Source organism: Megachile rotundata, chromosome 10 (genome assembly GCF_050947335.1).
Source record: "Megachile rotundata isolate GNS110a chromosome 10, iyMegRotu1, whole genome shotgun sequence".
Taxonomy (NCBI): Eukaryota; Metazoa; Arthropoda; class Insecta; order Hymenoptera; family Megachilidae; genus Megachile; species Megachile rotundata.
Window position 1 is genome coordinate 16272837 of NC_134992.1, and position 24956 is coordinate 16297792.

Here is a 24956-nt window from a genome sequence, read left to right on the forward strand (position 1 = left end):
CAAGTAAGTATAATGGATTAGTTGGGAAGCGGAAGGATTAAGATAATGCATAGAAAGTATTTTACTATATCTAATAACTTTGGCAGTGTTACAATGTAAATAATTATATTACAAAAGAATAGTCTTACAAATATTGATTTTGTTCCTGTTAGTAATATTCGATGCCCGATATGTATATAAACCGTACAATTAAAGATTCTATAATTCATCGTGATTAATGCGGGCAACAAAGTCTAGAATACTACGTTTTATACTGTCTGCCACTGTATCGCTAATTTGGTAACCGTTCGCAAGTTTTTTTGCATTATATCGAAAATCATACGCCATCAATGTTGGATAAAATCTAACTTCAGCAGCAGCACACTCGTTAATATAAATTTCACAGTTGAGTCGACCGAATTGTATCTTTTTCCCCATCAACTGGAAAAAACACCGTTAGAAAACCAGACTATAACGATATCATTTTCTAAATGATATCACACTTACTTGAGCTACTATAGCCAACTGAGGTTCAAGTTTTCGACAATGTTCACACCATGGAACATAAAAATCAACGATCCACGTGTTTCTATCGTTTAATACCTCTCTTTTTAAAGTCGATGGATTCAAATCCCTTACTTTCCGCGGGAGAAATTGTACGAACCATTGTAATATTGAAACTGAATCTCGTTGTCCATTATATGAACTAAAAATCGTTTTATTTATCGTTCAAATCAAATTATTTATGAAACAATAACGAAAGAAATACTTACACAAATTTAGATAAATCGTTATTTTCGTTCAAATATATCCTTATAGTGGGATAACTACGTATTCCTTGAGATGCGCATAAAACAGATTCCGCTTCACAATCGACACTGGCTACTTTTACGGATGAAAGTATAGATAGAGAGTTCGCGACGGAAATCCATTCGGGTATTAGTCGTTGGCAAGGTGCGCACCACGGTGCAAAATATTCGATGAACCAAATATGTTTACCCATTCTTTGTCCAAGTTCATCCTCAAAATTATTTAACGAGAGTCGTATCACTGTGTATTGTATGCGACAATTATTAAATTATTATTTTAATTATATTATAAGCAAATATATGTACTGACCGGTGGGATTTCGCGTTTCAGTAATAAATTGAACAATGTTGGCAGCTGTTTTCAGCATTGAAAATTTATGAACATTGGTTCCGTTTACGAGCATCGCAGTTGGATATGAACGTATGTTCTGTCGCTGACAAATTGTAGTATATACGGTACAATCTATAGTCCCAAAGCGAACTACGGATTTGTCAAATTCCATTGATGCTTTGCGAACTTCTTTCAAAAAGTGCATGCAAGGAGGACACCATGGTGCATACCAATCCAGAAACCATGCTTCATTGGCTACAAGTAAAAACCCATGAAAATGTAAAAAAATACACTCAATAAACATGTTTAAACATAAGAACACCGAGGTAATTTTTAAATTAAATCGTGCCTTACCATTCTTTCCTTCCATTATAGATATCACTTGTTTTTCGTTCAATGTCCACACATTTAATGACTTTATACTACTGTACACGAATTTAACGATATCATTAAATAGATCCTTTCCACGATAGAACTCGAATGCTCCTCCTGGTTTAAGAATACCCCACATTGGGTAATGATCTACACTAAATGTACTACAAATACGTGAATGTTTGCCACAGTTAATTTTACCTAGAAATTCGTTACAATTTAGTGGTAATATTATATCATGAACAGCACGAAAAAATAAAAATCGAACATTCAACGTTACCTATCTTAACAACGCTAATATTACTAAAAAGTCGTTTCAGTAATGCATCTAGTTCAGTCATTTTTCCAATATAAAAATATAAAAGCCAACTCGAGTCGGATATATTTCCGTCGTCCAAATATTTCTTAATATTCTGTGAAAAACAAGACTAATCGTTAATAAACAGCAACTAATCATAAGTAAAAATTATGAGAAACGCATATTTTTTGTTGGAAGAGATAATTTACATAAAATTCATCATCATCAAGTTCGTTAGGATCTGGTAAATGTTCCAACAATTTCTCTATTAACACTTCTGCTTTGTTTATATTTTTGAAACGAACAACGTGCCAAGAATTATTCTTAAACGCAGACAAGTAAATCGCGTTAATATCTTGAGAATCTGCCATATTTTTGCACTTCTCTTCTTCATCACAGGAAAGTATTTTTACATCAATCACATTTTCCTAAAACAGGAAGGTGACAATTATTGTTATATTAAATACAGCTCACGATTATAGCGAATCAGGTTGTAAAAGGTGAAATATTTCATAAATGAATGAATATAATTACGAATATTGCTGCGATTTTGAGACGATCGGCAGACATAAAACAGTTTCGATGTACACCACAAACAAATATTAATATATGTTTCGTTGTTCCATTATTACCACGTAAAATAAAATTTTCCAATGATTCGTCTATTTCGTGTATATCAACCTCTAAATTGTTTAAAATAAAATCCGTAATGGCAGTATATGTCTTTTCACCCCTATAACGTTCTCCATCTTTTGAATACTGCAACAAAAAGAAAGTTCCTATCAATAACTTATTTTCAATGATTGCAGCTATTTAAGCATTTTGAATATTTTAAAGTATTTATAAACGTTTGAACTTTAATGTCCTTTCTATGATCAATTTTTAACAATAATCTGAAATGAACCTGCCTTTGGATAATACATTAAAGTGGGATAAGATTGTATTGGAATCTGATGACAAAGTTGCCATTCATCCTCACAATTTACAGCTCCTATTCGTACAACTCCATCAAATTCTTTTGCAAGTTTCCTCCAAACTGGTGCAAGACGATGACAATGACTACACATGGGAGAATAAAAATTTATTATCCATGCTTTTTCTGTGTTTATAACACTTTCAACTGCAAAAATTAAAATATACATGCTGTTTATTAGTGTATAATAACAAAAATATTGTTTTTTACAGGTAAACGTACAATAATCATTATTATTGAGCTTAATAATTTCAGGATCATTAGCATATAATTCAAAATCATTTGCATAATTCCAAGAATAAAAACCTCCTCCTCTGTTTGTATTATCAAGACCCATCTCTCCATAGTTGTCATATGTTTTCCTTAAAACTGGATCTTTCAGTGTTTCATAAGCTTTTTTTAATTGAATGAATCTATCATGAGCTACGGGGTCATCCTATAATATATCAAAATAATTATTCATTTTAATACATTAATGTTATTTAGTTTAAAAACATTTTAGACGTTAAGTTAGAAATAGAGATGTCTGAAATTATTGATCAAACACTATGTTTAAATTAGTAATTATGAACAATCAAGAATGTACACTTCAACCATATTTAGTTAAAATCCTTGACTTACTTTAGATAAGAAGTTGATAAGAGAGTTGTACCTTCACATACATTATTTTTATCAGGATGTTCTGCCACTGCCAATTTCTTGAATGCTCTTCGGATCTCTTTCAAATCAGCTGTTTTGCTTACACCAAGAATTTCATAATAATCATTTCCCATGCTCATGGATATTATATCAACAATAACAATAAATGTATATATATTAATCATTTTATACCTAAAAAATTTTTAATTTTAATTAAACTTTTTAAAAATGATATATAACATTAATTTTTAAAATATACTTTAAAAAACGTAAGTACTTCTATTATTGATTTCTATGATTCGAGTGATATTGATATATTTATTAATCTTTCCTTTTTCCCTTATACCGGCGTTTTATAAATACTTACATTTTTCTTATAATCATTTTGTTCTCCGATCCTGTACTCTTACACGTTTATGTGTAGCGATTTTAAAGATATAGTACTCCAAACACTATAAAAAATAAGGAAAAAGATGAAAATTATAATAAAACGAAATATACTCTACATCCTAAATATACTTACAATTAGTTTTTAAATTCATTTGTTTCTTTTTTATAGACACCTATAGATTAGCCAAGTGTTCGTGAACGGACACAAAACGACAAAAAGGAAGTAGAGTACATTGATATTCGTCCTGCTAGTTTGCTACATAAACACCCACATATATTTCCCAACACTTGAGATAGAAAAATGTATTTTTCTTTGTCGATCCTCTTGACGCGCATCAAAGCCTCTCTAAAACTACAAGTTCCATGTCAGATATGTAATAATTCAACACTAATTTTAGATAGAAATTTGCATACATGCTCTATGTATACAATGCACTGTGTAGTAAGAAATAACTAGGTCTGTTTGATTAGGCTTTCCGCGCCTAACCTAACAATGTTGAGCGAGCGAGTAAATTTCACGCTAAAGCAAGAATAGTCAACCGTGTCATCCGGTTGAATTGGTTGAGTGGTGCAAGAGAAAAGCGAGGATAAAAAAGTTGAAAAGTCAAGTACATAAGCGCGAGCAAATTCAATTTTGTATTAAAGTCTACGAAGATATGGTTTTTCGTTAATTATTCCTTCGTGGCATGCGCGGGCGGCGCGTAGGAGGAATATACACGACAATGAGTATGCAAAATCATTAATTACTCACTTTTTGAGCACAGTTTATGAACTTTTATGATTAAAAAATGGACAGCACTGCATTATTTACATGGTTCGATCATAAAAGTTCATAAATAATGTTCGGGTAATGAGTAATTAATTATTTTGTGTCAGCATTGCGATACGTACATGAGCCGTCTATGTCAATTCTACTGCACATGCAAAGTGCAATATTTCGGGACTTTGACGACGTAGTATGGTTCCTGAGGCATTTAGAAACAAATTTCTATTAGGGTTTGATGCGTTTTGATGCCTAATAAAGCTAGGAAATCAATTTTTATAGAATTCGGTCTAAAACGGTACAGGTGGCGCCATCTAGCGGCGAGCGGCGGAACTGCGAAAAACTAAAATTTCGATTTTCTCGGAAATTAGGCAATTTTACGTATTTCTGAGGGTCAGAAATTGTTCTGTGACCTCCCTAGAATCTATGTAATGTCACAAGAACCTCCTCAGAGCGCTAGAAAAGAAAATAAAAAAATAGGGCAAAACATGGACTAAAAAATTGACGTCCATCTAGCGGTGAAAGTTGGAACTACAAAAATATAAAAATGCGATTTTCTCGAATATTAGCGAACTTTGAGTACTTGTGAGGCTCAGAAAGTGTTATGTGATCGCATTAGAAGCAAAATAAAGCAATAAAAGTTTCCTGAAAGCTTTAATAAAGAAAATAAAAAAAATGTCATTTTGTGGAGAAAATTTGTGGCGCCATCTAGCGGCGAAACTGCGAACTAAACTGAAAAAATGTATGTCCGAACACGTGCTAAGGAAAAACATATAAAGTAATATTTCGCAACTTTGACGACGTAGTATGCTTCTTTAGATATTTTAAAGCAATCTTTGTTGAATAAGTTATTCATTTTTTTGCCTATTAAGCCCAGAAAATCCTTTTTTATTTGACCCCTTAACGCGTGTTCGGACATACATTTTTTCAGTTTAGTTCGCAGTTTCGCCGCTAGATGGCGCCACAAATTTTCTCCATAAGATGACATTTTTTTTATTTTCTTTATTAAAGCTTTCAGGAAACTTTTATTGCTTTATTTTGCTTCTAATGCGATCGCATAACACTTTCTGAGCCTCACAAGTACTCAAAGTTCGCTAATATTCGAGAAAATCGCATTTCTATATTTTTGTAGTTCCAACTTTCACCGCTAGATGGACGCCAATTTTTTAGTCCATGTTTTGCCCTATTTCTTTATTTTTTTTTCTAGCGCTCTGAGGAGGTTCTTGTAGCATTACATAGATTCTAGGGAGGTCACAGAACAATTTCTGACCCTCAGAAATACGTAAAATTGCCTAATTTCCGAGAAAATCGAAATTTTAGTTTTTCGTAGTTCCGCCGCTCGCCGCTAGATGGCGCCACCTGTACCGTTTTGGACCGAATTCGATAAAAATTGATTTCCTGGCTTTATTAGGCATCAAAACGCATCAAACCCTAATAGAAATTTCTTTCTAAATGCCTCAGGAACCATACTACGTCGTCGAAGTGCCAAAATATTCATTTTTTTATTTTCCCTATATGCGTGTTCGGACCCTCAGTTTTTAGGATCAGTTTTTTCGGTGATTATTCGTTCGTGGCAAGTCCGATTTAAAATTTTTTTTTTCTATGTTCATCTGGATGTTCATACGCATGTGCATGCAAAATTTGACGAGAATTGGTGGAGTGGTGCAAAAGAAAAACGCGGATAAAGAAGTTGCAAAGCCAAGTATAAGAGCTTCGCTCGCTATAAGTAAACGTTAGAGATGTAAATTTATAATATACTTCGGTACCTGAGTACCCGAAAAGTATACGGCTATCGGTCAGATCCCTATATATATGAAATAATCTCGTCAAATAATTCTACAATTTCGATTGGAAAGTTAATTGCTAATAAACACATATTAAATATAAATTATTTGTAAGCTATTCCCTTCATTACCGACATTCAGTGGCAATGACCAGGAGATGATCACATCGGCTTTTCAATTGGGACTCTTGACTACTTCATGAGTAGATCATGAAGGATCATTTTTGTCTACTCGGCTATATCATTTAATATCCGAGTTACATCCAATTCGATTTATATCTAATATTTGATACATTAAAAATTGAAGAGGTTAGGAGTAAAGCAGCGTAGGCGACGGTACATTGCATGATTGCCTGTCTTTTAGGATGCTCGATCAATGGTGCAACTATCGTAGATTCGTTCGGGATGACTTCTGTCATGGTGAAGTTGTTAAATATATAATGACATCTAAACTAATGTTTCATATCTTCAAATTTTCTTTCTGATCTTAGTCTTAAAACTACCTGTACAATATGTTGTACTTCTCACATTTTTTTTAATAAGTTCTACTATTGTGTCCTGACGAAAGAAACGCAAAGAGAATGGCTCGACCGAAACACAGAATTAATACGGATATATGCGCTGACTGCGGAGCCCTTGGTAAATGAATTTTTCTCCTAATAACATGCTAAACATATTATTTTTATTTAACTCTTTTAATCAGTTGTTATATTACATAACCAGGTGCCAATAGCAAGTATTCTTTTAGTTAACGAAAATTGTATAATTTATTTTAAAAGAGGTTAATATCAATTACGTATTTACATATCACTTTGTATACTTTTATCAACATTATTTTAAGTTGTATAATATGTATGTTAAAAGATCATGTTTCATATGTAAATATTCATTATATTGTATAAATTTTTAATAAAATTAACATTGTTATTATTGTTATGACTTTTAATTATATAATTTTTATCATAATTGAATGTATACTTATTAATAATAAGAAATAATTGTTATGATTGATTTTAGAACCAGGATGGGCTTCATTGAACAGAGCTATTTTATTATGCGATGATTGTTGTGGTATACATCGTAGCCTTGGTCGACATATATCTCATATAAAGTCACTTCATAAGAGCACTTGGCATACAAACTTACTCAATGTCAGTAAACAATAATATAAAATATTCTATAATTTATATTTCCAAAAATCATTTTTAATGTTTTGTAGATGGTACATACATTAAATGATAATGGAGCAAACAGTATTTGGGAACATTCCCTCTTAGATCCTAATAATTCAAAAATCAATAGAAGAAAGCCACAGGCTAAAGACCCATTACAGTTAGTATAGATTACATTGTAAAAAAATACAGGATATAATGCACTAATAATAATGATTCAATTACTATGTTTCACAGTCCAGTAAAGGCTGATTTCATTAAAGCAAAACATCAACATTCAGCATTTGTATTACGTCCAAGTAAAGAAGAATGTTGTAGTGAAGAAGAATTAAGTAGACAGTTACATAGTAGTGTTCGTACAAGTAATTTAGAAACTTCTTTAAGATTACTTGCACAAGGTGCTAATCCAAGTTATTTTTACAAGGTATTTCTAAATAAAATATTAATATATATTTTAATAATAAAACATAAAATGTAGAACTGATGCTTATAGGAAAAAGGTACAACACCTTTACATGTAGCAGCACGAGCAGGACAGTCTTTACAGATAGAACTTTTAATAGCTAATGGTGGTAATCCTAATATGATTGATTTGAATGGACAGACACCAGCTGAGGTTGCCAAGTATGTATAGAGGGGGACATTGTTTAGATGTATCAATAAATTGTGTGCTTTTCAGAATGGCAGGGCATATGGAATTATCAGAGCGTATAATTGAATGTATGTATGAAGTAACAGACAGACTGACATATTATATATGTTCACGTAAACCAGATCATCGATTGGATGAGCATATAATTATTCCCGAATGTACATTTTTGATAGAACAAAATAATTTATGTTTAGAAGGAAGAAATAGATTACAAATGGTAAGTATAAACTAGAGAAATAAATGTATGTAGTATACAAGGTGATACTTTTTTTAAAATGCGAGTATAACATTTTGACTGTTTTATTCAGTTATCAAATCATTTATTGGAGGAATTAGCAATGGATGTATATGACGAAGTAGATCGACGGGAGAACGAAGAAAGTAAGTAAATCGTTGTATTTTATAAATGACCAATTTATTTGAGCAATAAACACATTAATATTTAAAAGTAACATAGCGTAATATATGTAATTCTTGTATTTTATTCATGTATATATTTGATACATTATACTATTAATACATTTTACACTTTTTTTTATCGCATCACTTTGAAGGAAGGGTGAGTTAAATTTTAAAATTCCAGTTTTTTAATAATAGTTTTGAAGTTGTAGTTTGAATAAAAATATTTATATACTTTTAATAACAAAATAACGGATAAACAATAGAGAGCAGTAATAATTTTAAGCTTATATTTGTTTTAATAGTTTGGTCTACAACTGCAGCTTTACCAGAAAAATGTACAGTACCTTTTCTGCCAGTCAATCCACAATTATCATCTACAAGAAATCAAGGTAGACAGAAACTAGCAAGATTTACGCCGAAGGAATTTGCTACTCTGATCGTAGATTTACTCAATGAAGCTCGTAGACGACATATACTGGCAAATAATGCATCGTTACAAGGTTTGTAAACTACTACGTGTATCACAACTCACTTATTATATTTATGCATGTATCACTGTTAGATCCAACCGGTTCTGTGCTTCGCAAGGAGCAACTGGGAAAATATCGATCACAAATGTCCGATGATGAACCTTTATACGATAGCGTCGCTTCTGACGACGATTATGCGTTAATATCAACAGATAATACAGTGCCTGAATATTCAACACAGTTCAAAATGAATAACGAGGTATGCAATAAATTATTTTATAGCAAAATAAAAATAAATATTATAAATACGACAAATATAAAAAAAGACGGGCGCAAGTTATTGTTTAAAATAGATAAAATTGTGTGGTAACGTATTAAAGGTACCGGCTCTAGTTACGAAAAGAAGAATAAGGAATCGGCTAAGTACATGGCTCTTCTGTAGACAGTGCTATTAGGCAAGTGCACAGGTCTGTTAGTGCATGTGCAGCCTTTGCCAGAATTACATAAATTTAAATGTCATATATTATATTTAATGACTTGCATTATCTCACCTCTTTATAATTTATAATTTACTAAAATTTATAACACAAATTATGTGTTTTGTTATGTAACAATCACATAGAGTGACTCATAATATTCTTTCTTTATACAAAAGTAAAATCTCGAGGAATATATTAAAATACTATTGCAGGAAGCGTTTGCACCATTAGCCAAAGGGCTTCCATCCGTTGTAGAAGTTTTGAAAAAACAATTAACTCTTTCTGAATCCACCGTCAGGGATCTTCGTGAGCAGATGCATACTTTACAAAATACCATAGAGCAACTTACACGTGAAAATAATGAACTGAAACAAATGATTCATGTAAGACAATTACATTACATTTACTTTATATTTTGAGGCTGAATATCTGATATACGAAATACACAGATGAAAGAATCCACCGATAGTATCGTTAATGGTCACGTTGGCGGAGAACAAGAACCGGAGTTGGAACCAGTACTTGATATAAAAACATCTCTTACCAGAAGCAATCAACGACCTGCATCTATGTATGAAACAAGAGAAGGTTTGAGGAAACCTACTTCATGGTCAACATCTATTTGTCAGGTACTAACAGTAAAACGCTATAAAAATTTAATTATGAATTAATATTTTCTTATTTAATATTTTCGTATGTAAATGTAAAATACAGTCTAAACGAGATCCAGAGACGATATCCCGAAACAATACACAAAGTCTGTGGGAATGTGGTGCACCTACTCTTCCACCCAGTGAAGAAGTTACTCGAAGAACTGAACAAGTTACAAGAAGAATACAGGAATTGTGGATGGCCATGCAAGATCCGAAACAACGAGAAGCTTTCGTACCTTGTGCAGAAAGAATCAGAGTTGCTGTTGCAGAGCTTACAGCTATATTTCCTCAAGTAAGATTGAAATTATTTTTTTAGATACTCTACTGTTTAGATTTATTTATTATAATAAATTCCTCTTTTTTGTATAGAACCCTATTGAAGAAAATATCAGATCTGCTTTACGTCAATTGAACGGTAATACAGGGAGACTTCAGGCAGAATGTTCTGGTCTTCAAAGATATACTAGCGATATTGAACATATGGACCGCTGTCTTCAACAAGTACGTTCATGTGCTTATGACATTGCCAAAGCAACGAAGCTTCTTGTTACCCAATTTCAAACGTAACAAATCAAAGGCAAAGTATTACAATTTAAATAATTTTCTATACTCGATGTATATAAGTTGTACAGACACCTAAAGTCGTAATACTCAAAATCATCACAAACATTTAATAAGTATTCGTTTTATATTATATAAAGATAATTTGTTGTCTAATATTCATACGTTTATTTTAATGTAAATAATGCAAAATTTAACGCATGAACACTCGTATAGTTTGTTCAAATAATAAGAAACATGACATTCTCCAAGATTCTATATATATATATATATGTATGTATATGTATATGTATATATATATATATATATATAGAAAGAGACTATAATTTTTAATGTCATAAAGACTGAGTAGCCACAAACCAATGAATTTTATTAATACGCAACTTAAGTTTATACACTTGATTTTATAAATGTAATTGTTGCTCATATAAGCTGGCATGTAAACAATTATTAATACGAAAAAAATTATTTTTCTTTATGTGATAAAAATGTTCAAGTGCAATATGGAATGAAAAGAGTAATTCTTACAAAACGTCTGTTAATAGCATGTAAAAATCCTGTGCATTTTAATTTGAATAATAAAAAGTATATTGAGCAATCATCAAATAATTATTTACGTTATAAATTGTATAATTGAACAGTTGGTTAATAATATTGTTGAATTATTAGTAATTTGTGTACGATGGCAAATTATTTGTAAATAACTGATTCTGTTCGTAATTTGAGTTTTACTATGTTGATTAGTAAACCAGCTTATATTAAAGCATAACACGTGAGGTATTTACTGCCAGTAAAAATGAAAAGTATTTTATTTCATTAACTAATGTGGCCATGTGTAATCATTTTAACTGTGGTACATAAGTTAAGAATTTTGTTTGTAATATCAAAGGTAGGAATATATGTTTAACAGTTCAATAAAATTTAAATCTTATATCATTGTTCGCATAGTATAGGTCTACTGGCAAATATAACTATTAAAATTAAATTACTTCCAAAGATTTTTATATGTCCAAAGATTATTAACTCTTAATTGTACATAAATCAATCGCAACTGCATAGTAGTAATTTAAAATGCATGCAACACCAGTATTGTTTTCATTGTATAACATTGTTCTCTTATATTTTTTGATCCGGAAATATTCCTTTGTAGGCGCGGTTTATTTTAAAATTGAATAATAAAGTCATTTCTGTTTTAATCATCGTTACATACTCACACTTATTTATGTGACAAATGGTTTGTTTCTTGGAAAAAGTTATTCAGAATCATCTTAATGCGGTTCTCGCACCAGTTTTGGGGTACCTTATATGTGCTATAATAGATATGAAATGAGAACTGCATAACGAGTAACCGGTCTGCCTTGTTAAAAAGATGTAGAAGTTTATGGAAAATTCTGTTTTGCACACGCGTCTTATGGATGCGTGCACAAGATATTATTGCATGTAGAGAAATTGAAGTCTGCTCAATTGATTCGAAAAGAATTTCCCTTCTCAATTGCTGAATTGTTTGTGTCATCAAAATATGTATAACAGAAAGCGTGAATGAGTAAAGGTTTTCAAAATGTCGCGCGCAATACCGGTTAATAAATGATTCCGTGTGCGTGATTAGACGGAGACACAAACTCTATAGAGTGCAGTGGTATTGATATCTGAATAGGATATCTTCATTGAAGTAAACTAGCTATTATGAAGATCCTCGAAACTAATTGTAAACCAAACTAAAAAATAAAATCACTTTATAATCGTGTCTATAACTCGATACTAAATTTGCATCGTATGCATAATTAAAGTAGTATCACAGCATAAGATATACTGTGGTAGTATGCGTTTATACCTGTTATACTTGAATTTATAACAGGGTAGTATAATTTTGAAAGGAAAAAAGATTTCTGTTCTTTTGCTTGGACCGGATTTCATCGTGTCTATTCGTTGTAGTTGTCGTTCCGAAGACAAAATTTTCATGAAAATCAGCCTTTAACAATGGTTGTCTAGTGAATTTCGTAGGCCAATGATTCACAAGCGTTTTCGCGCTACCTGTTATGAAATCTTCGACGGATGATACAAAAACACGTGTTCTTTATACTTTAGCCGACAAAGTTACAAGTTATTTGAGTCAATTTAACGAACGTTCGATAGGTAGGTAAAAGGAATTGGACGCGCGTGAAAGAGATACACTTTGAAGTAAATTAATCGGTAAAATTCGAACGTTTACGTGGATGATTGAAGGGAAAGTAGTGAAGCAGGAGAGCGGCCATTTTATGTTAGTATGACGTAGAGGCTGGGTGTAGCTTCGCGTTCAACCGTCCGTGTTCTTTGTAAAAGGCGAGAAAATCTGAATTCTGATGCTGGGGTCGAGGTAAATGCACGCACCACGCGCTGAACGTGTGAACCGTAAAATTAAGCCCAAGGAAAGTAAGAAAATTAGTTAAATAAAGAAGTACAAAGGTCCTGAAAGAGCGAGCATGAGCGAAGAAAGCAATCCACGAACGCTGTATGTGGGAAATCTAGACTCTTCGGTGTCGGAGGAACTGTTGTGCGCACTTTTTTCACAAATAGGTGCCGTTAAAGGATGCAAGATTATACGAGAACCAGGAAACGATCCGTATGCGTTCGTCGAATTTACGAATCATCAATGCGCGGCCACAGCGTTAGCCGCCATGAACAAGCGATCCTTCCTGAATAAGGAAATGAAGGTTAACTGGGCAACGAGCCCTGGAAATCAGCCGAAGTTGGATACGAGTAATCATCATCACATATTCGTCGGTGACCTTTCACCGGAAATCGAAACGCAAACATTGAAAGAAGCATTCGCGCCTTTTGGCGAAATTAGCAATTGTAGAATTGTTCGCGATCCACAAACTATGAAAAGTAAAGGATATGCCTTTGTATCATTTGTCAAAAAGTCTGAAGCTGAAGCGGCGATAGCAGCAATGAATGGCCAATGGCTTGGATCTAGAAGCATCAGGACAAATTGGTCAACCAGAAAACCTCCGCCACCAAGATCTGAAAGGCCACGACATTCAAACAATAGTAAACCTAACTACGAAGAGGTATGATCTGAGTTTCATCGAACAGTTGTTGATTCTTCTCACGCGTAACTGAAATATGTAAACTTATTTCTATTTTACAAATGCAAAGTTTAAAAATATTTATACACAGTTTAATTGATTGGCCTTTAGAGTATGCAGCTTATTTTTGAAAAATATATAATACGATGATGCTAATTTTTTATCGAAAACTAAAGAATTTATTACAAATGTATGTTTTGATATTTTAATATTATATGAAATTGACACTATATTAAAATTCGCACTTGTTTCTATGAATATAAGAAGAAGATTCAAAGTTCTCTGCTTGGTACTCCAAAGGTCAAAAATATGCAAATTAATTTTTAAGTTGTGCGTGGTGCTGTTGATAGGTATATAACCAAAGTAGTCCAACCAATTGCACAGTATACTGTGGAGGTTTTACAAATGGCATTACGGACGAACTGATAAATAAAACATTTTCTCCATTTGGTACCATACAAGATATAAGAGTATTTAAAGACAAAGGCTATGCGTTCATTAAATTTACTACTAAGGAAGCAGCAACACATGCCATAGAATCAACGCATAATACAGAAATTAATGGTAGCATTGTAAAATGTTTTTGGGGAAAAGAAAATGGAGATCCTAATAGTGTGGGTCCTAATGCAAATCACCAAGCTCAACAGGTTATTATTATAAAAATTTGTATATATGATTTATAAATTATTTTTCTTTACGATTCTTCTATTAAATAAAAAATGGATAAAAAATAATTTGCCAAGGTTGAACAAAGCAAATTTTTAATATATGTTAATACGTGTAATATTGTTTTATTTAATAGGTCACAGCTGGAGCTGGTCAATATGCATATGGATATGGTCAGCAAATGGGTTATTGGTACCCACAGGGATATCCACAAATGCAGGGACAATTTTTACAGCCTGCACAGTACTATGGTCAATATTATGGACAACAGGCTCAATATATGAGTAATATGCGAATGCCTGCACCCGGTGCAGGTACATGGCAGCCTGCACAAGCGACCGCCGCACCACCGACAGCAACTGCACCATTACCACCAGGTCAGCAACCAGCTATGGTAGCATACACCATGCCACAATACCCCACGCAATGAAATTGATCATTGATTGACGTCAACTAATTGTTACATATGATACATTTGCCCTTGGGGCGTTTGCAAAAATTGTTCTGTCATATACCTATTCCAACAAATTTATTGGTATTTTGACTGCGTTATCATATGTACAAATATCCTAATTTTACTTCAATCGAAGTATTACACTGTAAAGAAAAACTTCTAAATTTGGTTGTCTCAATATTGACTGATATAAATAATCTCATGAAGAACTGTTCCATCAAAAGTTCAAAGTGATATATATATATAAACATATATACACACGTATATGCATAAATGTATATTTCCTTTGTACGTTTCCCTTGCCAAACAATAGAAACGTATATCATTTTAACAAATGCGAGTTTTATCTCGCAATGCTCATTGAAAAAGAAAATATATCATAGCAGTCAATCCATCAGTGTATAATATAATTTTTTCAAGAGTTTCAAAGTGTTGAATGAGGTATATTTCTGAACTTATGGTTGCAGCCCCTTAACGAGCCCTGCATTCGTTGTGCTGCGTAAGGTGTACGTATGTATGCGACCGTTGTGTTGTTATATTTTTAATATTTTTGCCACAATTACCAATTTTTAGTTTATTTCAAATCATCGATGAACAAAGATAAATGTTCATTTATGGTAAACACAGAGTATGACATTGAACATAGTATAAGATAGAGAGTATAGGTAGACATGGCGCCTGTGATGTAGCTAGATTTGGATGCATGCTTTGACGTATGCAGGGCCCTTAATTAAAATAAACTATGATGCGAGTCGATAAACGAGTTGTAAACTTTCCTCGTTTTGTGATATTTATCGTCGGTGGTAAATGTACAAAAAATTCTTATCAAGAATTTTCAAGAAAAATATTCCAGAGAATATGCCACAAGTGGCATATTTTTTAAACAGAATTTGACTTAATTCAGTATATTGTGTTGTGTAGCTTCTAGTGACTCCTCTCCGTTTGTACAAAGAAATAGTGAACCTTGGTGTAATTATTACGATGTAATTTAAGTATAATGATAATGATAATAAATACTTCCACTAAGAGCTGGAGTCACTATTGTTCTGCCTTTAATTAACCTTACGTATTGAAAACTGAAAATTACGTTACTTTCAATATATAGTACACAAGATATGTGGAAACTTTCGTTTTGTAGTAATCAGTATATCAATTGACAATCACAAGTGATATTATCTCATGCTTTGATATTATTGCAATTATTATATGGCACGATATTTGTATCTTCGTGTCTTCCAATTACTATACAATATATGTAGAAGTTTGTTGCACGAATTCGATAGGTTTTTATTCATAATATTTCAACATAACTAGTTTTAATATTTATTTATCTTTAAAAAATTCATTATCTTTTCTTTTTGTTCTTAATATTTTTTGGATTTCAATATTTCAAATTATACCTAATCAAATTACTAAATTAATAATAAAAGTAAAGAAGTTAAGGGTGATTGGAGTGAATGAAAATTTATCGACATTTCGCTTCACCACCGACGATAAAAAAGCCATAAACCTTTCGAAACCAATTTGTATAAAGTCAGTACTAAATGTAATAACAGGAGAAACATAAAAGTCGAATACAGCAATGATTAATTGACTGCGATAAGTGATATCGAACTGCAGAGAGCCAATTGAGAAAAAAAAAGAAAAAAAAAACTTGTCTATGGACGAATAATAATCAGTGAACCGATGGAAGACATAAAAAAAAAAATGTTATATAAAGAGTAATTTAGGTACAGCAGGGTGTGGAGAACCCTCGAAAAATGCTTAGGATAATGTTATCTTATAATAAAAACAAATTGTCCTTTGAATGAAAAAAAAGGAATAAATATTTAAAATACACAATATTTTGTATTATTTCATAGCCCACGTTATTATAAAAATATAAAAAGTTATGAAATAATATCAAAAGTGGTTTTTTAAATTTATAAGAGACGTAGTATCTTCGTTTATATAAATGATTAAATGTTCAAAATAATATAACACGTTTTTTAAGTACATACAAGGTAATTTTATTTTACAGCCGATATACTTTTACAATAAACAATTACGTGAAACGAAGAATATTTTTTCTACGAATCATCTTGTCAAGCACATAAAAAAAAATCATTTCTGACTGGATGACTTGTGTAGAAGAAGACAATATTTTGACTGATTAATCTAACACAATAAAATTTAACATTAAGTAAAACGTTTGTGATATATATGTATATATATCCCAAAGAAAACACAATTATTTAGTATATTTTTTGTATCAATTTAAAAAGTGCGTTATTACATCAATTCAGTACAAAAGTATTATGCTGATTATATCACTGCTGTTACATGAACAAAATTATATTTCTTTCGCGAATACAAATAATACAAGTTAGGAGTAATTTAACAATACATTAATTAAATATTTAATGGTTCGACAAAATTGTGAATTAACTTTCAAATGGAAGTTATGATCATTCCTTTTTTTTTTCCCTTAATGAAATGTGTTAGAATAATTTGTACTGTACACTTTTTTACACACAATACATGCGTTCCTCGATTTCGATCACACAGCGGCAAAATATGAAATAGGATATCTGTGTTTCTGTACAGTAATAGGTATCGCTACATTATTCAGCTATATTTAAAAATTACTATTTAATTGCATGATATCACTGAGTATATTAACGTTAATTAAATGTATTTGTTAATTATTTTTTTTATCAAGCGTAGAATAACTACGGCACAATACATTAAAAACGAGTTGCTCAATGAAAGAATTTAATTTACAGTCTACAAACGTGAATTGTCTACCTTGTTCAATATAATTTTTTAAGCAACCTATAATACTGATAAAGAAATATAAGTTTCACATTTCATCGAAGTATATCTAATTAGAGATTCAATAGAAATAAAACAGAAATCTTGGAAGTTTTACGTTAAATTTTATAAAATAAACTTGCTCCGGTAATAATCTCTTTCTTTCCTCTCAAAAAGTTGCATCGGATTAGTACTGATATCAAAACTATTATTTAAAGAATAAGAGTCGCATCTTAGAATACATAAGAAAAAAGTAATCCTAGTTAAACGCGTGCAAACATTTCTCAACGATCAACTCACATTTCATTATTATTAATTTAAATAGCATTAATTAATATTAGCATTATTTTCTTTATATCCTTAAGAAATTCTCTATTACAAGTTTTTATAAAAGTAGCAAAATAACTTAATCGAGGCTGAGCGTGTTTTTAACTTGGAAGGCCAGGGTTGTAGATACATATACCCATATTGATAAACAGTCTGTTGTGCAAGATCATCGAAAAAAGATTCAATTAACGTTACTGTAATTATACATACAATAGCAAACAAAACTTCACATACGAGAAAGTTCGGCGCAGAATCGAAGAGAAAATTATTCTAAAGTAAGTGAAACTTAACTATAATCAGTACAATACAAACTGTGTTGGCACTAAATCTTTAGAATAAAAAGCCTTAACATTTTAGTGTAATACGTATTACGTTTGTGATGCTTTTAATTAAATTAATTACTCATTATTATGTGACAACACATATTAAACTCAACAGCTTATACACTAATATACCTTTGAAAGTAAACTCATTTGGCATTATTTGCATCGTCAACTTCATTTGCATTTTTCTATAAAGAATAGTGCGTGTACTTTGCACAACTGTAAGTACTATGTATGTGGTGATTCCTACATTATTTTAATATTTTATATCACTTATAGTTCACATGGAAATTCTAACAAGTACAGGGAGAAATTTACTTTTCATTGATCTACGTGGCAGAAAAAAAATTAACACGTGCCACGTATATATTACTCATGTACACATCTATCATTATTATTGATTAATATTAACTACTGATCACACCAGAGAAGCTTTAAACTCGTTGCATGTATGTTATTAAAAATAAGTTATAATGAGGTATAATTTTTTGGAACAACTATTATGTGCTTCTCTTATAAACAAAAATTGTAAATTACGTGAAGTCAAAAAGATTAATATAACTAACTTCAGGGCGAAAATAATATTGTATTAACATGCTTATTAATATTATTTTGCAATAAACACGTTTTCAATTGTATAATTATGTCGTACAAGCACAATCACTTTTTGTTTGAGCACTTTAAGCAATAGATAAATATCAAAAACTTTTATATGTATATATATAATATATATAGGATTTCTCGTTATAGAATATGTGTATCATAACATTATTGTTTCATTGATAATATTTGATTATAAATTATAAGTATTTCGAATTCCACTCATTTCAAATATAGTTCCAGTTCGTTGTCTCGATAGAAATTTCATCAAATCAAGAGTTAATTTACAAGCTGACCAATGCGATACCCTCATTGATACATCACAATGGTATTATTCCATTTTAACATTTATCAACCAAACATTTGAATTCCTATCAAACATAACAAGAGTAATATTTTCAATATTTCTCTTCGGTACGTTATTATAGTGTGCAATTTATTTTTACAAAACTTACATACCTAAAGCAATTTGTGTATTTCACTTTCAGCATTTGCTTATACAAGACACCTACAAATTTCTATGCTTATCCGATAACTTAACTACAGCAGTAGTTAGATATCCATTTATATCCAATTATATCAATTGTTTTATTATCTGATTGGACGTGTGCTGTTTCATGTGCAAATGCAGTCTTTCTACTCAATACTGTTAAACTCAATTACGCTTGATCAACACTTGATATTTACATTATTTTCTTCGTTCGTCATAAGGTGCATGTTGTTACAATAATTTACATTAGGAGATTATCTACGTGCGTAGGAAGCAGTTGAGTAAATTTTAATTAAACAAATAAAAAAATTGTCATTTTCGAAAAGCATAAATTAAAGAAACTATCAAAATTTTCGCAAATCGTAAGACTACGAACTTTGGAATTCTACTATTAACACCATTTCGGTGAAACTTAAATCTACGATACCTGATTTGTGGATGGAGTATGGAATGTATTATGCAGTATAAAGCTATTCATATTACATTGTTACGTTTGTAACATGATTTAAAAAACATTACTTGGCAAGAGTGCTTTTCACATATTATAACATTTCCTTTTTGTATATAGACATTATTATTTATAAATTAGTTTAGAAAATGTAAAAGCTGCTGTATTTACACTTTGTAATAATTAATATCGCAGAAAGTCACTTTTGAAATATTTTTCTCTTGTTACAGTTCTTTGTTTCTTGTTGAAACGATTGATACTTTGAATGTAACTTATTTGTAAACAGTTGCCTTTTAACTAATTCTTAAAAATCATAGACTTACGTCACCATACTCAAAGCTCCATTTTTCGTAAGCAGCCAAACTTGCAGGTGATACGGATCTACGAATTCTTTTAAGTGAATCACGAAAATCTTGTATCGTAATGTTGCGCACGGAGTTAAGATCCAACTCCTTTACTTGATCTGGATTAAGCTCTGTTATAAAAAATAACAATTTTCGAATGTTTAGGAGGATCTGTGTTAGACTGTCTGGTCAAGATATTAATATCCATTCAGTCTATTTTACCGAAATTAAAGAATAAAAATTGCACAAATCTTACCTCTGATAGGACCAAGTGCAGCATCTTTAGCTAAACCCGTTAAATCACTTCCGGAATAGCCTTCAGTTAAGAGCGCCATTTCATTTAATTCTTCTGTAGTTAATGGATCATTATGTTTAGCTAATAGACGCTTAAGAAGCATAATTCTTGTTTGTAAATCTGGTAATGTAACATATACACGTTTCGTAAATCTTCTTAACGCCGCTTCATCTAATTCTTGAGGTCTATTTGTAGCAGCCATAACAAGTACTCTTTCCTCCGGATTACACGGCAGACCATCAAATTCTACTAAAAACTCTGTTTTCAACCGCCTGGATAATAAATGTTAATTAAATAAAAATTCATTATTTTTTATGAGTTCTAATATTCACATAATGTACCTAGAAGCTTCGTGTTCATTATCCCTGCGTTCACTTAATAATGAATCAACTTCATCAATAAAAATCACAGATGGCTGTAATTCTCGCGCTATAGCGAAAAGAGCTCTCACTAATTTTTCTCCTTCTCCGACATATTTTGATGTGAGACTAGCAGCTGATATTGAAAAAAATGTAGCATTGCATTGAGTGGCTACAGCACGTGCAAGTAATGTTTTCCCATTTCCGGGTGGGCCGAATAACAATAATCCTCTCGCAGGTGTCCGTAGACCGGTGAATAATTCAGGTCTTAAAGAAGGTAATATCACCATTTCTTGTAGTGCTTGTTTTGCCGTCTACGTTCAAAAAACCAATACTGTAATTTTTAACATTTCTCTTTTTTGTAACATACAAATGTAATATCTACAAACTTCTTGACCAGCAATGTCTTCCCAATGCACGGCTGTTCCTCCTTCCAAAATTTCGTCAAGAATAACTTGGGCTAGTTTTGGATCTACGCCCTTTAAGAGAGGAACTTTTCTAGTGGGTGTTCCTTTGTTACTGTTTGATGTAGTAGGCGTTCCAGGTCTTCTGATAGGAGAACCATTTCCAGGTACAGATAATTGCCTTTTTACTGAAGGAGGTGTGGATGATGGTTTAACAGGTGTGACTCTGTGACAAGGCTGAACTGGTGTTGAACGTCCCATACTTCGTGGTAATGTTTGGCTTTTGCTAATTGCAGTGCCTACTCTTTTTCCAGGTACTGATAATTTTCTTCCAGATGCTACAAAAATATTTAAATGTAAGTAAATTATATTATCCGTGTTTGTCAATACCTCGTTGACAAATCTAATATACAAACAAAATACGAAATAAATATTTTGAAACAAAGCGTGTAAGTATCAACAAAATCTAAAACTATCATAATAATGCTAATGTAATTATAAAGCTGAAATTTTAAGAACAATATACACATGTTACATCATTATTGTTTTATAAGTGTATTTAATATGTTTCTTACTAAAAATTTTACGAGGACTTTGAAACCTTTTAAGATAAATGTCAGATTTAAACATCGAAAAATGCGATAAAGTAATCGTTACCATTGTAAATTACCTAACATGTTCTTCAAACATAATTTTTAATTTTTACATAAAGCACATACTCATGCATATAGCCTTGTTAAATTAATTGATTGTTCAATACACACATTTTTATTTTATGTATATAAATAATTCAAATATTTTCTTAATGACTTATTTAAATAAACTTCACAACTAGATTACTAAGATATAAAAAACTACTAGTAAGTGTAGCAATTAATATAATATATCAATGTATACTACTTGTTGCACTATGTCAAAAACTAATATAAGTGTTAATAATCAAATAGGAATAATATCTTCAGGAAAGCGAATACAATAAATATTATATTAATAAATTTACATTCAAAATTTGCATGTAAGCCCAAAACTTCAGACAAACAGTACCTTCAGAATGGCCAGAATAGTTTTTTGGTGAACGTGGCCTTAACTTGGGAATTTGGGTACATGAATTCTGCCCTACGTTCACTGTTTGTGTACTGTTTGTGTTTTTTGTATGATTTGTATTTAAAGGAGATCGAGTTGTTTGTAATGTGTGTATATTGCGCCGGACCCTCAGATTCTTTCCTGGATGTTCGTTGTCCACTTTACTTCCAGGAGCACGATATTCATTGGAGATATCCAGCTTTTTCAGCTCACACACACTCACTACAAAAAGGAAAAACATTCTCTGCCATGCTGCAGTAGGCTAAATAGCTAAATACAAATTGAACTCAGAAATTCTTTCAATTTTCTTCGGTATCATAGGCTACTTAACTAATATTACAATATGAAATGAATTCTTAGATGGCCATTAGAAATGCTGCTGTATGAAGTTTAGCTACTAATTTATATATATGTATATATATTTGCACCGCGTATTAAGAAATATATTGTGCAAAAAATAAGATTATTTAAAAAAAAAAGATAACGCGCGCATGCATACACTCACATATACATTCTTACATAAATATACATACACCCTCACACACATACGCGTAAACATTATAGAACAATTAACACGTGAGCATGCTAAGTACATTAATATCATATTGATTCTTAAGCTGTACCATAATTTCATTTAGGTCTATTATAAAGAAAACCTTTACAAATATGTGTGTATCAAATTGTTTATTTCATGTAAAGTTGGAACAGCTTAAGAGGTATAATGTACATTGAAAATAAAAGTATACGAACCAAGAAAATCAAGTCTATCCTTTGCCATTGCTAAATTAGTGCGCATTTTATCATGAAGTCTTTGAGCATGTTCCCATACTTCTCCTCGACCACCGGTACACTCTATGGCTATTCCTTTTTCTAGTTCTCCAATACCTTTTTTATACAGTTCGATGGCCATTTCTTTTTGACCTAATTAAAAGGAAATTAAAAGATAAATACTGCTATAACTAAATCTAAAAAAGATAGATACAATTTATTAATAACATACCTTCGTTATCTTCATCAATTTTAAGTGCTTTACTAATGAATTCAAAAGCTCTACGATGATGATGTTTTTGTTTTGCAAGCAATGGATCTCCAGGACCAGGACCAATAGATCTTCTGGGCAATTGTGACATCCCGTCGTTATCAATTTGCCCACTATTATTCAAATTGTTATTTAAATTCTCTGTAGACTTTTGGCCAACTACAATTTCCAGCTGACAGGTCTGCTTGGAAGCTTGTCTTCGTTGAATCAGCTGAGACGTAGATGTATATAAATACTTAAATACCACAAATAACTGGTAGAGAAGCGTTCTCAGAACGTTGAAGAGTAGTATCAAAGGAAAAGAAACAATATAGAGATTACGCTTATGTACTGACGGCTGAGAAGGATCGAGAAAGCGATGATTATGATGATAATGATTGTGATGGTGGTTGTTACAATTAATAGTAGTTGTGGTTTTATCGTTATTTTCATTCTTTGTCACACAAAGTTTTTTCGGCGACTTTGTGCCGAACTTACGTATCGGACGCCCGCCATCACTGTAAGACATTTCCTATCACAATTTTTGAATTCGTAAAATACGAAGTACACTTGTTATCGCCAAAGATAATTTGAGCTAAACATTCTAACATTCCCGATACTGCATAGACGTTGAAAAAGGGAAATCCTCTTTGCAACTGGACTCACACCATTTTTTGTTTCTAAAAGGTATTATTTCGGAAGTTTAACAGCGAGGTCTTCCTGAAGATCGAAACAACCGTTTCCACTAACGAACAAAAAGAAAACAAATGAAAAGAACAAGAAGATTCGGAATTCCGAGATGTTCGGAATTGGCGAATTATGAACGAAATCGGGTGGTTCGTGATCTTCTTCAGCATCGCTTGTTTTGATTCGCATTTAACTTGGAACATCGATGTATAACATCGATCTACAAACATCAACAAACGTTGTCTTACAAAAACGTGTGTATAAAAATACATACATACAGAAACTTATATGCACCTCGGTATTTATTTCACTCAGTACGTATTCTGCACAAAATAGATTACTTTGTGCACTTGCGCTCTTTGTTTTGTCTTCTTGCACATGCGTATATTTAAGCATCTTTATTATGCTATCTGAGTTCTATACATATGATCAAATCTGGATTTATTTTCTATATTTTTCTATATGGTTATACTCATTTGTAGAACGAATATAAGAAATGTATTTTTGTATTTAGAACAGTACAATTAAAGATAATTGTTGACATACACAGTACGCACATATAATGTATACGATACACACTGTAAAAGCAAAATACCTCTACTGCAATGTTGAGACGTACTTACGTTCCGAAACTCTAAGATCTATAGATCTTTATATATGTATGTATATCACTACACCACTGAATCCTTAATTCCTATATCACTAAATCTTTATACTTCTATATGTATAGTATAGTATAATAAAAATATGTATTGCATTAAAGAAAACCAATAAATTTCTGTTCTATTTTTGTTTATGAAATGTAATATTCAACAATTGTGCAACACTCATGCATATATGCAAAATAATACAAATTAGTATCGATCAACGATAA

The 24956-nt window shown here is 31.5% G+C and overlaps 4 protein-coding genes across 15 annotated transcripts; 2 read left to right on the forward strand and 2 right to left on the reverse strand.

The window, feature by feature from the left end:
* Positions 1-57: 57 nt before the first annotated feature.
* LOC100875497 (dnaJ homolog subfamily C member 10) lies at positions 58-4483 on the reverse strand. 4 transcript variants are annotated; one of them, XM_076536114.1, is made up of 14 exons: positions 4210-4483; positions 3925-4143; positions 3769-3853; positions 3425-3593; positions 2985-3198; positions 2698-2909; positions 2324-2548; positions 1999-2217; positions 1772-1904; positions 1474-1692; positions 1099-1374; positions 753-1029; positions 487-685; positions 58-420 (listed from the first exon to the last, which is right to left on the reverse strand). In XM_076536114.1, exons 3-14 carry the CDS (start codon positions 3783-3785, stop codon positions 199-201), a joined length of 2382 nt encoding a protein of 793 aa, XP_076392229.1. In that variant the 5' UTR covers positions 3786-3853; positions 3925-4143; positions 4210-4483; the 3' UTR covers positions 58-198. The 4 variants fall into 4 exon arrangements, with proteins under 4 accessions (XP_076392229.1, XP_012150042.2, XP_012150043.2 ...); XM_012294652.2 differs by having other exon boundaries at positions 4206-4483; XM_012294653.2 differs by lacking the exons at positions 3769-3853; positions 3925-4143; positions 4210-4483 and having other exon boundaries at positions 3415-3568.
* Positions 4484-6489: 2006 nt separating this feature from the next.
* On the forward strand, positions 6490-11922 carry Git (ARF GTPase-activating protein GIT1). Its single transcript, XM_003707222.3, has 13 exons — positions 6490-6976; positions 7355-7488; positions 7557-7669; positions 7747-7933; positions 8003-8133; positions 8189-8378; positions 8470-8542; positions 8866-9063; positions 9126-9292; positions 9725-9895; positions 9962-10141; positions 10227-10457; positions 10535-11922. Exons 1-13 carry the CDS (start codon positions 6919-6921, stop codon positions 10730-10732), a joined length of 2031 nt encoding a protein of 676 aa, XP_003707270.1. The 5' UTR covers positions 6490-6918; the 3' UTR covers positions 10733-11922.
* An 814-nt stretch (positions 11923-12736) lies between these two features.
* Positions 12737-16753, forward strand: Rox8 (TIA1 cytotoxic granule associated RNA binding protein Rox8). The gene is made up of 3 exons (XM_003707224.3): positions 12737-13773; positions 14142-14438; positions 14594-16753. The coding sequence occupies exons 1-3, from the start codon at positions 13186-13188 to the stop codon at positions 14885-14887; spliced, it is 1179 nt and encodes a 392-aa protein (XP_003707272.1). The 5' UTR covers positions 12737-13185; the 3' UTR covers positions 14888-16753.
* Positions 16539-24881, reverse strand: spas (spastin). 9 transcript variants are annotated; one of them, XR_001097150.2, is made up of 8 exons: positions 23378-24655; positions 23128-23298; positions 22339-22599; positions 21280-21632; positions 20873-21204; positions 20493-20803; positions 19414-20367; positions 16539-19325 (listed from the first exon to the last, which is right to left on the reverse strand). XR_001097150.2 is itself a non-coding variant. In XM_012294665.2 (8 exons), exons 2-8 carry the CDS (start codon positions 23505-23507, stop codon positions 20204-20206), a joined length of 1722 nt encoding a protein of 573 aa, XP_012150055.1. In that variant the 5' UTR covers positions 23508-23627; positions 24706-24881; the 3' UTR covers positions 16539-20203. The 9 variants fall into 9 exon arrangements, 8 of the variants coding, with proteins under 8 accessions (XP_012150055.1, XP_012150049.2, XP_012150047.1 ...); XM_012294665.2 differs by adding an exon at positions 24706-24881 and having other exon boundaries at positions 16539-20367; positions 23378-23627; XM_012294659.2 differs by having other exon boundaries at positions 16539-20367; positions 23378-23627; positions 24377-24655.
* Positions 24882-24956: the final 75 nt, after the last annotated feature.